The 13,697-nt window shown below is 46.6% G+C and overlaps 1 protein-coding gene across 7 annotated transcripts in view; it reads left to right on the forward strand.

Annotated features, from left to right (window-relative positions):
• The window catches only part of Bcorl1 (BCL6 co-repressor-like 1), a 67,712-nt gene that overhangs the window by 42,206 nt on the left and 11,809 nt on the right, over positions 1-13,697 (forward strand). For all 7 annotated transcript variants that reach the window (XM_039099670.2, XM_039099669.2, XM_039099671.2 and 4 more), the window contains 4 exons: positions 1,031-1,254; positions 5,568-5,789; positions 8,000-8,166; positions 9,296-9,441. In XM_039099670.2, the coding sequence (XP_038955598.1) occupies positions 1,031-1,254; positions 5,568-5,789; positions 8,000-8,166; positions 9,296-9,441 (759 nt within the window). The remainder of the gene's footprint in view (positions 1-1,030; positions 1,255-5,567; positions 5,790-7,999; positions 8,167-9,295; positions 9,442-13,697) is intronic.

Genomic DNA, 13,697 nt, shown 5'->3' on the forward strand with positions numbered 1-13,697 from the left:
GGCTTGTATAACCGCAATTAATTCTGCTACTATTTTTGGGTGTTGAATTATATTCTCCCCATTTATTATATGGGAACCAAAGGTCAAAGAGATTATAGATAGTTTCTACCCCTTTACATGGTTAATGGTAAGCCAGGGATAAGAAGGAAGCTTTTAGCTGGTTAGGAATGCTTTTGTGTACAATGCATAGTCTTGGGTTTGAGTCCCAGTACTGTGTAAACTAGCTACAGTGGCATATACCTGTACTACTAACACTTGGGAGGTGGAGGCAGGGGAATCAGAAAGTCAGAGCCATTGACTGCATGGCGAGTTGAAGGCTGACTGGTTCTATAGCACAGGAACAAGTCAAAGAGACCCTCCCTCAATACAAGGTTGAGGGAGGAGACTGACTATGTAGCCACACGTACAAGCCACATAGCTCCATTGCCAATAGACACAAGTGAATGGTTTATCTCCCCTACACAAGAGGTTTAGGGCAGACCCTATAGAGCGAGGCTCTTGCTAGTGGAGTTTGTAGTAGACCTTTTTGAAATTACAATTCTGGACACATGTTGTTGCCATGTGATACCAATGACCTGATTTCTGATCAAAGGAGGCAGTATCTTTCTGCTATTACACACAAGTTAAGTAGGCCCATACTAGACTGGGGAGTTTCTGTTGCATTGACTTTGGTATCTTCAGACAGTGACTGACAGGTAGTTAGGAGGTAGGGAGAACCGAGCTCATAAAGTTAACCCCCTACCTGTACTTGAAACCTGCTATATCTGACACTCCAACAAAACTGCTAAGTTGCTTTTGATTTTGGAGGGGGAGGGGGTGGATAAAGGCTTAAAAGAAATTCTGGTTTGCTCTGAGCTATGGGGAGATCCTTTAAAAACGACCCACATTTGGGGGGCCAGTTAGATGGGCTGCCCCCTGCTGGCAGGGCAGGGAAGTGCCTCCTGCAGGTAGAGGAGAGATTTCTATGGTGAAGCACTAAAGGAGTGTGTTCCATTTCTCTTACAGTCATTCTTTCCTGTTTCTTGTTCAGATTCAAAGGCCCGTAAGCAGAAGACTTCCTCCCAAAGTTCAGAGCACTGCCTCAGGAACAGGGACCTTCTCTTGTCCAGCAAAGCCCAGGGGATCTCGGACTCACCAAATGGTTTCCTTCCAAATAACCTGGAGGAGCCAGCCTGCCTTGAAAATTCAGAAAAGCCATCAGGAAAACGAAAGTGCAAGACCAAGCACATGGCAAACGTCTCAGAAGAGGCAAGGGTATGTGGCCATCAAAGGGACCAATATGAGGGCTATTGGCTAGAGAGGCAGACTTTCTAGCAGGCCTCTCTAGCAGGAATTCTCTCAGGGAGGGCAAAAGGAACAAGTAGATGGGAGTGGAGGGATCCACTGATCTGTATGAAAGTATTCTTCTAAACTTGTTCTAGAAGCACTGGGACAGATTTGAACAGTTCAAACTAAGGTTATAGTTAACTATAGGGTTTGACCCCTGATTTCTTTCCCCCAACAATCCTTGTACGTCCTTTGCGTTAAAAAAAAGTATGGCAGGGTATTGGCCTGGACAGATTATTTACAGCTAATCAAGAAGCTTCTGTCTGAGCTTAACTCACCAGAAAGCAGCCGTGAAGCTCTCTGAGACAACTGAGGTAGAACATAACTTTTGGAAGCCAGGATTTGGTATCCAGACCAAGGATTCTTGAGGGTCCAGGTTAGGTGCTTTCTCTACCCTGTCCCCCTTTCCCATGCTTCTGGAGGAAGCAGCCTAGCAGCGAATGAACTAGGTACTTAGCAGTTAGGCAGGCAAGCTTTCTTTGAACCCTTTTAAAAATTACCAGTTCATTTGCTTCTGAGGTTTATAACACCTGAATTGGTGCCCAATTCTACAATGTTCCACTAAAGAAGAATGAAATAGTCCTCCTGTTGGGTAAGTTTGACATTTGAAGGAAATGAATTGAAGGTCCAGCGTGTACCTGTGATAGGTATCTGCCTTGACAACAGAAACTCAAATGAGCACGTTGGGCTGGTTTGGTTAGTTACGGACGGTTCTTATTCTTCTGACTAGCTTCCAAGTAGGGATTCCGAAACGGTACTAGCGAAGGACGCTTGTCTTTTCCCACCCCTTCCTCCCCCACAAATCCTTGTTGCATCTTACACAGGGCACTCAAGTCTGTTTGCTCACCCTTAAAGACGGAGCTGATGCTCCCTGCCCCTTCTGTCTCACAGGGATGCTTGCGGGGACAAAGGAGGCAATATCTGTGACAGGCTTTGATAACTGCAAAGTGTTCTCTGAGGGTCGGTGTACATCCTTTCACTTCAGCAGAGACAGGAATGAGAGAACTAGATGTACAGCATGACAAACTGTCATCTGGCATGGCAAGGCATCCATTGCCCCAAGCCATAGACGACAAGAACGGTAGGGTAGGGACCACTGGGGGAGTACAGACAGGTGCTTGGCTCTGGCCTGCTCCCGTTGTCACTTTTTATTTAATGTATGTGTTTATATTGTATGTAGAGGTAAGAGGACAAGCTCTAGTGTAGGTCTTTATCTTTGTCCTGGTTTGAGACAGTCTCTTTGTTTTTCTGCTACATGCACTGCAATGGGCAAGCAGAAATGAATTTTTTTCTGTGGACTTTTCTGTCTCCATCTCCCCATAGAGCATTGGGTTTGTAGGCACTTGTGTCACAAGTCCAGCCTTTGTATGAGTTCTGGAGACTCGAACTCAGGTCCTCAAGCTTCTACAACAATTGCTTTTACCCACTGAGCCATCTCCCTAACTCTCCTGTTGTCGCTCTTAAGTCCTGTGTACATCATAGAGTTAGGCACTTATATTCCAGTCATTTTATAGTGAGGACTTTTGAGAGGTGACTCAGTGGTCCTGCTTGCCACAATCCGGACATGAAACAAATTTGTCTGCCTCCGGAGGAATCCTGGTTGTTAGTGTGCCTTGCAGTTTCTGAATAAGTGCTTTCTGCCCATTTCTGGGACATCCCTGGGAAGTAGGTGAGTAGGCAGAAACCACTGACACTGTTCTGACACAGGTAGAGGTTCCAGGGTCCTGCCCTCCTTCCCATCATTCCTGGCTACTCAGATGGCCGCAGCCCACACAGAGGTAGCCAGCAGCCTGCACTCAGCAGTACATTCATGCTTCTGTCTGCTTGTTCTGTCTGGCAACGTGTCTGCTAAAATGTTCTCCTGGAGAGGGTTTTGTCTCCCTGTGGGGCCTCCCTTCCTCCCTCCTGCCTTTCTTTCTCTTCCAGTCATCACCACCTGCTCCAGTTGCCCCCATGGCACGGGGCTTTGTAGTAGGAAGCAAGGCAGGGGGAGGATGGGGGATGCTCCTGCAACACTAAAGCATTGGACAAGGGCTTCTTCCCACAGGGGCTCGGAGCCAGGAGGAAGAGGAGAGGGGGAGGGGTCCTTTTACATGTCCTCACTCCTCCCCCTCTCAGGCTGCCTTCTTGCCTGCTCTGCCAGCCTGGCCTTCGGAAAGAAACTTACTCTGGAGCCTGGCTTAGCTTCACAAAACCTGGGTAAATTGCATTATATTCTCCATCTTCCTAGCGACAAAGCAGTGTCATAGGGTTGGTATATTCTTGCTGGCAATTGTACTTCCACCCGTCTGCCATGGAAACTGATCAAGACTTGCTGAGATTTACCAGAGGGCACAGATTCGCTGGACCTACATCTTTTATCTCTTTGTGCTCCTTTCTTTATGTAACTTTCCAGGTAACTTTTTTTGACTACCCAGGCAGGGCTTTGTACACAGATAGCTTGAATCGAACTAACACAAAATTGTGGTATCTGATAATACACCCAGTTCTGACTTCAGTGATGTAAGAACAAAAGAGAAGGTGACAATGTGACCTGTGCCCCAAAGGAACTTAAGAACTAGCCAGAGAGCTAGGTGTAGGGGGTAAAGCGGGGGTTGCTTGTTCCTGGAGTTGAAGGTCAGCTTAAGCGAAGTAGTGAGACAAGAGTTGTAAAGGAAATTAAGGAAAAAACTTACTAGTGGATTCAAGAAAACAGCAAGAAAATAAGAACATGAGGTGTCAAATTATAAACTGGGAATCAGCTCTGGATTTGTAGGAAGGGGGCAGTGGGGCTGGAGGGCAATAGAAGAGCGTAGAGAACAGGAGTGTAGCAACCTCTGGATGCTTGGAGGGCTTTGAGTAAATGCTCATGTTAGCTCCATTGGAGCATAAAAATCACTCTAAAATATAGTGGCTCTACATGAACAAGAAGCATATATCCATGTATCATCTTAGTTTCTGGAGCTCAGGAATTCAGGAGTAGCTTAGCTGAGCCCAGTGTGGGGCTTTGCATGAGGTTGCAGCCAAAGTGTTAGGCAGTGTTTGTTTCCAGTATATGGAATTCATGCTCATGGCTAGCAAAATGATGCTGGGGCCTGTATTCCCCTCAAAGGGCTTTCCTCGCAGAAGATGATTTGAGAAAGAATCAAAAGGGAACCACGGTGTCTTTTGGGACCTGGCCTTGGAAATCATACCCCATTCTCTGTAGTCTTACCTGGGCAAGCCTTATCCCAGTGTGGGAAGGGAGCTATACAAGACTTTGACTATCAGGGGTAGGGTCCTCGGGGTCTTAGGGTGGCCACCCCATTACGCTTCTATCTACTTTCTCGCGGATTAATATCTCTCTTATATGCAGGGTATAAAACTCTGCTAACATCCCTCAGGTGTCATTCAGTTCGTAGCTTTGATTTGGAGTCAGATGCAGCTGAGGCTGCTCCCATCTTTGAACACAGTTGTTATTCCTCACCTAGAACCGGAGTTTGAGATACAAGTGACCTGGGCCCCTACAGACCAAGGAAGGCACAGTAGAGAAAGCACAGGAACTTCCTGTGTACCTTCGATCCAAAATGAGGGCAAGGGAAGCACTCATGGGTGACTTCTGAGGACAGTCCTCTCAGAACATTTGGAGTCCACAGCCTCTCAGAGGAGTCAGACTTTACTTCAGGGGTTTTAACTAGTTGATGGCAGAGGCAAACTTCAAACCCAGCCCTGTCTGGTTCCAGAGTCTCACAGTCCACTGCCCAGGATGGGCCTGAATATAATCTTAGGCCATGCTGTGGTAAAAGATAGGCACGCCTGTGCGGTTGGATACGGGGCCAGGTTTATACATGAGTGAAGGTATTGAGAATTGTGACCAGTCAGACTGCTGTATCTCTGTTCTCATTACCTGGAGACACAGCTTCTCCAAAATTTCACCAATGGACATTGAGGCCAGGTGCTTGAGAGATCCTGGGCTGCCTCTTTCCAACTTTCAGTCCTTCCACCATGCCATGATTTATGGGGCTGAGGATCTGATATTTTTACCATTTACCCATGGAAATGCAGAAGCAACTTTTCTTATCTTGAGAAGAGCTCACATGGCTAGTGACTAGCCTAACCCCCAGTCTCTAAGCTGACAGTAGACAGGGCCACTTGGCATATTCTCAGTAAAGTAAAACATGAGTGCCGGATATAATGAGGTGGCTTTGGCAGCCAGATGGCATGGTCATGATGAATTGGATATGTCGCCTGACCTGACCCAGGACTTCATTTCTGTTTTCCAGAGCAAAGGTCGTTGGAGCCAGCAGAAGACACGATCTTCTAAATCTCCCACTCCAGTGAAGCCCACAGAACCATGTACACCCTCTAAGTACCGAAGTGCTGGCTCAGAAGAGACCTCAGAGTCACCCACTGCCCGACAGATTCCCCCAGAGGCACGGAGACTTATAGTGAATAAAAATGCTGGGGAGACGCTCCTGCAGCGAGCAGCTCGTCTGGGTTATAAGGTGAGTAAGCTTTCCTTGAGCAGGCAATGACAAGATGGGCCTTAGGGAGCAGTTATACCATGGGTGCCTCTGGGGCCTGTGTCTGGATGCTCTCCCTCTACTGTGCCTTGGAGGCTGCCTTGCTCCTTATGTGGGAAGGTGAGCTCTTTGGAATGTCAGTTCAGGAGAAGCGCAATTGACAAGTAGCATAATCTCATCCACTACATTCCGGGGCTAGGAAGGGGATTTGGAATTTTCACTTTGTCTTAGGTTACTTAAGGGGGAGTAGTGGCTCCCTCAACCACACGGGGTGTGGTTATCTCCTGTAGTTTCTCCTCATTTTGGCTTTCAGGTAGAAGGGTCAAGAGCATGTTCAATAATCCTGAGCTAACCCACTTGTACCACATACTTTCTTAAACATGGGAAGGAGAGCAAATAAGGCTGCCTGCCTGCCTGCCTGCCTTGTTTTGTTTTGTTCTATTTTATAAGACAGGGTTTCTCTTTGTAACGAACCTGGCTATCCTGAAGCTCAGTTTGTAGATCAGGCTGGCCTTGAACTCACAGAAATCTACGTGCGTCTGCCTCTGCCTCCCGAGTGATGGGATTAAAGATGTGCACCACCCTGCCTGGCACAAAGCAGCACTTACTTTATCATATTTACAAGGCCTTTGATTATAGTAAGCTTATTGACGTGAGTTAGCAGTATGAAATGATATGGCAAGATGCATGGGGTAGATTACCCAGATGGTAATCCCAACCCATGGGAGGTAGAGGTATGCAAATTAGCAATTGAAGGCCAGCCTCCTCAGCTACATAGTGAATTCAGAGCCAGCCTGGGCTACCAACAAAAGAAAATAAAATGTGTCCGATATCACTTATGACATTACTTTTGTTTGAGTGCAAACAAATCCTGTGACTCCCATGTGCCAAGGAGTGGAAGGACTGTCATTTATCTTGGTGAGATTTACCTGAAGCTGTGTGTTGGTACACATTTTTACCCTTTTCTGCTCTTTGTTGAAACAAATACCTTTGGCTATGTATCTCTGCCGTGCTCCGTGATGATTTCCTCGGGATTTGCTTGTGGATGTGGACATCTCAGAGTTTATCTTCTTTATTAGGTGTTTCGTGCCTCTGAAGGGTACAGACTGGTCTGTGCAGCTTTCATGGTGTCTACATCAATAGCCAGTTTACCGTTCTTGAGTATTTAGTATAGATGTCTGCATGGCTCTCAGGGAGACCTCAAGATACATTGAAACCCAATCTCTGCAGAAATAGCAAACAGGCAAACATTGAGGGCAGACGAGGACAGAGCTGGAACTTTGTCTGGGGAAGAGTGGGCATCTTATTAGTGAGAGGCAACACATCCAGCCTAGGCACAGAGTAGAGTAGCTATCTCCAACCATCCTCTCGTCCTGTCTCCTGGGCTTCCTGCATGTGTTGACAGCAGAACTAGTGTGTACCATGTTCCGGAAGCCAGTCACCCAATGGCACTGCCAATCCCCATCCCAGTTTATTCATAGATTTGTACCACAGTAGCAGGAATGCTTCAAGTCACTTGAGTTCTGTCTCTGGTCCTGCCAACTCAGCCTGGGGAAGGTAGCATTACCCGAGGCTGAAGGATAGAAGTGCATTGTGGGTATAGCTCTAGCTTAGTTGCTTTGCCTAGCAGGCACAGAGCCCTGGTCTCAATTCCCAGCACTACATAAATAGGGGGAATGGTATATACCTTTATCCAAGTATTCAGGAGGCAGAGATAGGAAGATCTGAGATTTGGGATCAACCATTCTTGGCTGCATAGGGAGTGTAAGAGCAGCTTGGGCTACAACAAGACCCTGTCTCAAAGCAAAAAACCAAACTGAGTTGTGGTTGGTGGGAGTTTCTGAGCCTGTCAAGACCAGAGCTCCCATCCATGTTTTGTAAGCTCAGAAAGGTGACCTCTGGGCAGCAAGGGGAGCCTCTCTGAGGACCTTACCCCAGTGATCACCACCCAGATGAGTGCTCTTGGCCATAGGAAATGTCTTCCTCCTGCCAAGGGGACAGCTCGGGGCTGAGATCCTGTCTATAGAGGCTGAGAACTATGTTCACAGAAGATTGTGAATTGTGTCTTCTGTTTCCTCATACAAAGGATAGGCTGTGAACCTTGTCAGACACTTGTGGAGTGGCAAGCCTAACGGGGAGGATCCCGAAACTTCGACTTCTCCTTTCTCACGACACTGTCTCTATCCCTACAGGACGTTGTTCTCTACTGCCTCCAAAAGCACAGCGAGGATGTGAATCACCGTGACAACGCGGGCTACACAGCCTTGCACGAAGCCTGTTCCCGGGGCTGGACTGATATCCTGAACATCCTATTGCAACATGGGGCTAATGTGAACTGCAGCTCACAGGATGGCACAAGGCAAGAAGGCTGCTCCTCGGCCAAGTCTCAAACCTCAGTTCAGTCCCTTGCTTCAGAGCTTTCTTCCCAACCTGGCTATAGCAGCGTGTCTAGCTGCGAGTGTCAAAAAGGCTTTAATCCGAGGCCTTTTGAAAGGATTTCTGTGGGCTGAAGGGAGCCAGCTTAGGGGCAGGAGCTGATGAGCTCCTCAGTGGCTAGTCTGTAGTAGACTAAGGAGAGACTGAGGTTGTCCAGGGTTCATCCTGTCCCATGCCAAATCCACTCAACCTTCTTGAATATCATTGTCGTGGGCCATTTGTCTAATGTGGAATTGAGGCCTTAGGTTCTGAGCAGGAAACTAATCTAGCGATGACGGTCCAGATTGGGGTTTTGTAACTTGGTCTCTGTACGCTTCAAAAATTACCTGCCTGGGTCTGTGAGATTGGCTTGGTCTATGCAGGCCCTTGACATCAAGCCTGACATCTTGGCTTCCACATGATACAAGGAGAGCTGATTCCTGCCAGTTGTCTCTTGACTTCTGCACACGTATTCATGCATACATACACACAATACATAAATAACTAAATGTGATGCCATATTAATATGCACACATACACAAACATAAAACCTTTCCATGTCTCAGAGAAGTCACATCCATCTCTTCTGTTTTCCTAGAGGCTCTACTTCAGGTAGGGTGTCAGGGGAGCTGCATACCAAGTAGAAAGACTCAGATCAAAATGTACAGGCTCTGCTTGGCTGCTACCTGGTATGGAGCCTCCCTACCTATCCCTGCCCTGGAGCAGTCACCTGGGTCCTTCCTCTTCCACAACCACCCACACCTGCTTTAATTTTAACTTCCACCAGGGACCTGTTCTCTGCTGAACTACTAGTAGATCTATGTTGTGCTCTAGATACTGTCTGAAGATGCAGGGAACCAGTGGAGAGATAGATATGATAGCTATGAGAAAGAAAAAGAGGTGCATAGAGATGATATGAATTGTAGGCCAGAGGGGCTCCTCTGCTCTCTTACCAAGTTACACTGGGGTCACCCTGGGGTCACCATGCTCATTCTCACTCTCCTTCCCCCAATATGATAGCCTGAAAGATCTCCATTAAGTCCTGTAGCCCTGACTGTATTTGATCTCCACAGGCCAGTGCATGATGCTGTAGTCAACGACAACCTGGAAACCATCTGGCTCTTGCTATCCTACGGAGCTGATCCCACATTGGCTACCTACTCGGGTCAGACAGCCATGAAGCTGGCCAGCAGTGATAACATGAAGCGCTTTCTCAGTGGTAAGCATTGGCCACAGTTGCAGCCAGAACCCTCAGGGTTGGCCTTGAACTCTTCAACTGGGGGATTGGGGGTGGAACTCTGTCCTAGACAGTTCCCATCAGGATATCCACTGTCTTCACATATTCCTTCTGTGAGTTGGAAATTTTTAGCTATGTTAAAAAGTCCCTTGCTGTGAGTGTCCGCATTACTACCTCGGTAAGGCTCTAACTTCCTACAGGGATTCATTTCACTGTGAGGTGTCTGGAGTGGGCCTCCTGATGGGAGACTGGCTATACTTTTAGCTGGAAGCAGGATATGTTGACCTGTGCTATGAATGGAATGTCAGTGGTAGAGAATGAATAATCCCCATTTTGCTGTTGCTGCAATCTCTCCTTGATTGTAATTAAAGTGGGACCTCTGGAACTCTTCCTGATGCTTTATTCTTCACGGCCCTTCTCCCATGGTAGATACTTCTGTGCATTCCAATATTCCCCTCCTGTCCGTTCCTGACTCTTCTCCACTCTCCACCTTCTAGTGAAGTGTCATGTTCAGGTCCATGGCCAGGGCCACGAGCCATTGTGTTGATTTTCTTTCTAGTGTGTAGTATTGTGCGTGCACAGGTAGGCAGACAGGTTGATCTGAGTTGAGCAGCTAGGAGGGGAATGAAAGAGGGGAATCTCCTTTGAGCATGCTCAGTGTCAGTTCCTTTTGATGTTACCTCAGGGTATTGGACCTTCTTCAACTTTTTTGTGACATCATGGCTTAGTCCTCCAAGTTGCCTGAGTGATGGATGCTGCAGTTGGGAGTTGTAGCTCTGACCCTGTTCACAGGTTGTGATAGAACAGCCTTTTCTTCCCTCTTATCCAAACTTTGGCCCATTGGTTACCAACCACACCCGCCAACGATGCAGCCCCGGGTTACCAGGTCGGGAGTCATACTTGCTCAAGAACGGTTCACTGAGTAGTTGATAATGGAGGGAGTAAGAAAACCTATACTAAAAGTTCCCACGGGAGGGAAAAGAGGGGGGATACCATCTTTGTATTTTAGAGGCTACAGGGAGGCAAGGGGATGACAGATTGCCTAGAAAGGATTTGACTTGTGCTCATCCAACCTGCAGACAGTGAACTATCCCTGAAGTATATAGGCCTCAGAGGCTTCCCAGCCTTCTTTCCCCCTTGGGCTGGGGGACCAGAGGCTTCCTTTTTCATTTTCTTCTGTTTGACTCTAAGTCGTTGAGCATTTGGTCATCATGAGACACAGCCATTGTAAGCATCAGGGATTTCTTTTCATCAATCACTTAGTTTAAGCCAGTGATGACTAGTTATCAATCGTTTTAGCAGAGCTAGCCCAAGGGTGCACCTCTGTAACATCCTCCGACATGAGCATTCGGTGTTAGATGCCGGTGTGGCTCTGCACTCTGGACTCCCAGGACTATGTATGAAATAACATCTGTAGAGTATGCCAGTACAATGAAGCTTCTTTCTTTCTTTACTTGTCTAATGGGAGGACATGTCAAATAGCACCTCTGGTTACTTTATTGAATAATTGTAGGCTTTTCCTCCCTGATTCTTTTTTAAAACTCCAAAGGACTTTAAATGTTGACACTTTATTATTTTTTTTTGAGGTAGGGTCTCTCTCTGTAGTTCTGGCTGTTCTGGGACTTGCTTTATAGACCACTAGCAGAGATCGTCTGCCCTCTGCGTTGTAAGTGCTGGGATTAAAGGCATGGGCCACCACACCCAGCCAACACTAGTTTTAAATGCCTAAAGAATGAGAACTAAGAACATCTTCTCTTTTCATCTTCTATAAACTCATCCCAATCTCCTACATAATCGTTTTTTAAAACATCTTTTAAAGATAGGTCTTACTATGTGGCTCTGATGGGACCAGAACTTGTTCCAGATATCAGGCAGACCTCAAACTCAGAGGTCTGAAGTTTTGTTTTAAATAACATCTGCTTTCCCCTGTGTCCTGAATGCTGGAATCAAAGGTGTTCTCCACCACACCCAACTAAAAGTATTTTTAAAACGTGTATTATGTGTGTGCACATGTGTATGGTGTGTGTATGCCTGCCTGAATGTCCCAGCCTGCATGTGCAGGTTAGTGTGCAACTTTCAAGAGATCAAACTCAGGTCTTCAGGCTTGTGCAGCAAACTCTTTCACCCACTGTGACATCTCACTGATACATAGCTGGTCTCTTGACACCCCCGTTCCTACCTAAAGTGCTTGTTGGTGTTGCAGAATCCAGAGTCTTTTCTAAACTCTACTGTTCTCTCTCTCTCTCTCTCTCTCCCCCCCTCCCCCTCCCTCCCTCCTTCCCCCCCGCCCCCCCGTGTGTATGTGTTTTAAATTAAGATGAGATAACCGTGTGTGGTGGTACACACCTGAACTCTAGCAGTGGCCAAGACTCTAGCAGGAGGCTAAGGTGGGAAGATTGTTGACGTTATTCTTGGTTACATAGTGAGTTCCAGGCCAGCCTGTCCTTAAGTGAACAGCAAGAGACTATGTTAAAAAAAAGGAAATGAGGGGTTGGGGATTTAGCTCAGTGGTAGAGCGCTTGCCTAGCAAGTGCAAGGCCCTGGGTTTGGTCCCCAGCTCCGAAAAAAAGAAAAAAAAAAAAGAAATGAAATTCATCTAATCTAACAGCTAAACTGACTAATTCTGTGACACTAAGTACATTCACTATGGTGATAATAACCATCGGTGGGGGCTCTAATATTTCACAAGTGAGCATTGCCTCTCTTCCGTTTCGTCCCTGGATGCTACGTCACTGGTTCCCCAGGAGCCATAAGGTAGAAGGTTCATGAGGTGGGAGACTAGAGAAGTACTCTTCTGATGCTAGACCATATATCCAGGTACATATGCATGGAGGACTTTGAACTCTTTGTTTGTGTTTTTTGGAGGTGGAGGTTGTCTCTGGTTTTGTTGTTGTTGTTATTGTTGTTCCTTTAAATTTCAACTCACCTATCTGGCTGAGACATTTAGGTGTTATGATCCTGTTCATCTTCAAGGACTTGCTCAGCCAGGTGCTCCAGAGATGAATTGTCTGATTCTTCCCTAGCAGAAGCCTCCCAGCGGAAGATGAAGCAAACCCATGTAGGGTGCTAAGGGCTCCATTCTCTGTGAGCATCAGGCTTGTGCTTCATGTTGTATAGCTTTTCTTACTCTGCAAGACTCCTGTTCTGGAATGGTTGCCTAGGACTGAACTCTTCTAAGTCCCCAAAGGAGCTTCAGTGTTCAGTGTTCCCGTAGCAGGTTGAGTAAAGCAGAGGATGATTGACCTGAGTTATAAATGTGGACTCTTAAGTTGGTTTACTCCCGCCAAGGCCCATTTCTCCAGCGTTCATGGAGGGTAGTGTAGTGCTTATTCATTTCTTCTCCTGCCTATCCACTTATTGGGCTCCTGTTAGGTTCTGGATACTAAAGGCCAGACAGCAAACCCTTTCTATCTTGTGAACTTTGGAGCATAGAACCATCAAAACCCCTAAGAGGTCTATGAAAGGCTGCCCCCCCTGGGCCATATTACTATTTTACCTTTGATCCTTTGAGAAAAAGAGCACCATCCAATCTTGCTGAGGGAAAATAGACTCAGTCTTTCCTCCTCTGTGAGGAAGAGTACAGGAACTGTGCAGTTAGTGCTGAAGCGTTAGAGAGAGTAGGGGTTTCTTTTCCTTTCCCTGATGAAAGGCTTAGCCAATGACCAGTCAAGGTCACTGAAGCACAGATTTTTGTTTTCCCTTCCAGAGACCTTTATAATATGAAGCCATGTTGAAGATAGCTCATTTCTTTTTCTCTTTCATGGCCCTCAGCTGGTGACTTAGCTGGCTGGCTGGGGTATAATAGCATATGGGGATCTAGAGAAACTCTACTGACTCCCACTCCATATGTGGGAACAAAGTTCTCTATACTTAAGAATGAGGACCTGAGGGGCTTTCAATCAAAAGGTGTTGGGGTCAGATTGATGAGGTAAGATTACTAATTGATAAAATTAATGATCACAAAGTATTCAGCTCAGTGGCTTTTAGTTCATTTACAGAGTGCCAGCCACTACTGTCTAGTTCTGAGACATTGTCATCATCCTGCAGTAGAGTCTGGTACAAGCTTCCCATCACCTTCTTCTCAGCTCCTGCCAGTTACCAATCTGCAGTCTTGTCTCTGTGGGCTTGCCTATTCCAGACACTTCATAGAAATGGACCCCTACAACCTGAGGCGTCTGAGTCTGGCGAAATCATTTAGTCTAATGGTTTCATGGTCCATCTACATGTTAGCATTTTTC

This window comes from Rattus norvegicus, chromosome X, assembly GCF_036323735.1.
Source record: "Rattus norvegicus strain BN/NHsdMcwi chromosome X, GRCr8, whole genome shotgun sequence".
In the NCBI taxonomy this organism is placed as follows: Eukaryota; Metazoa; Chordata; class Mammalia; order Rodentia; family Muridae; genus Rattus; species Rattus norvegicus.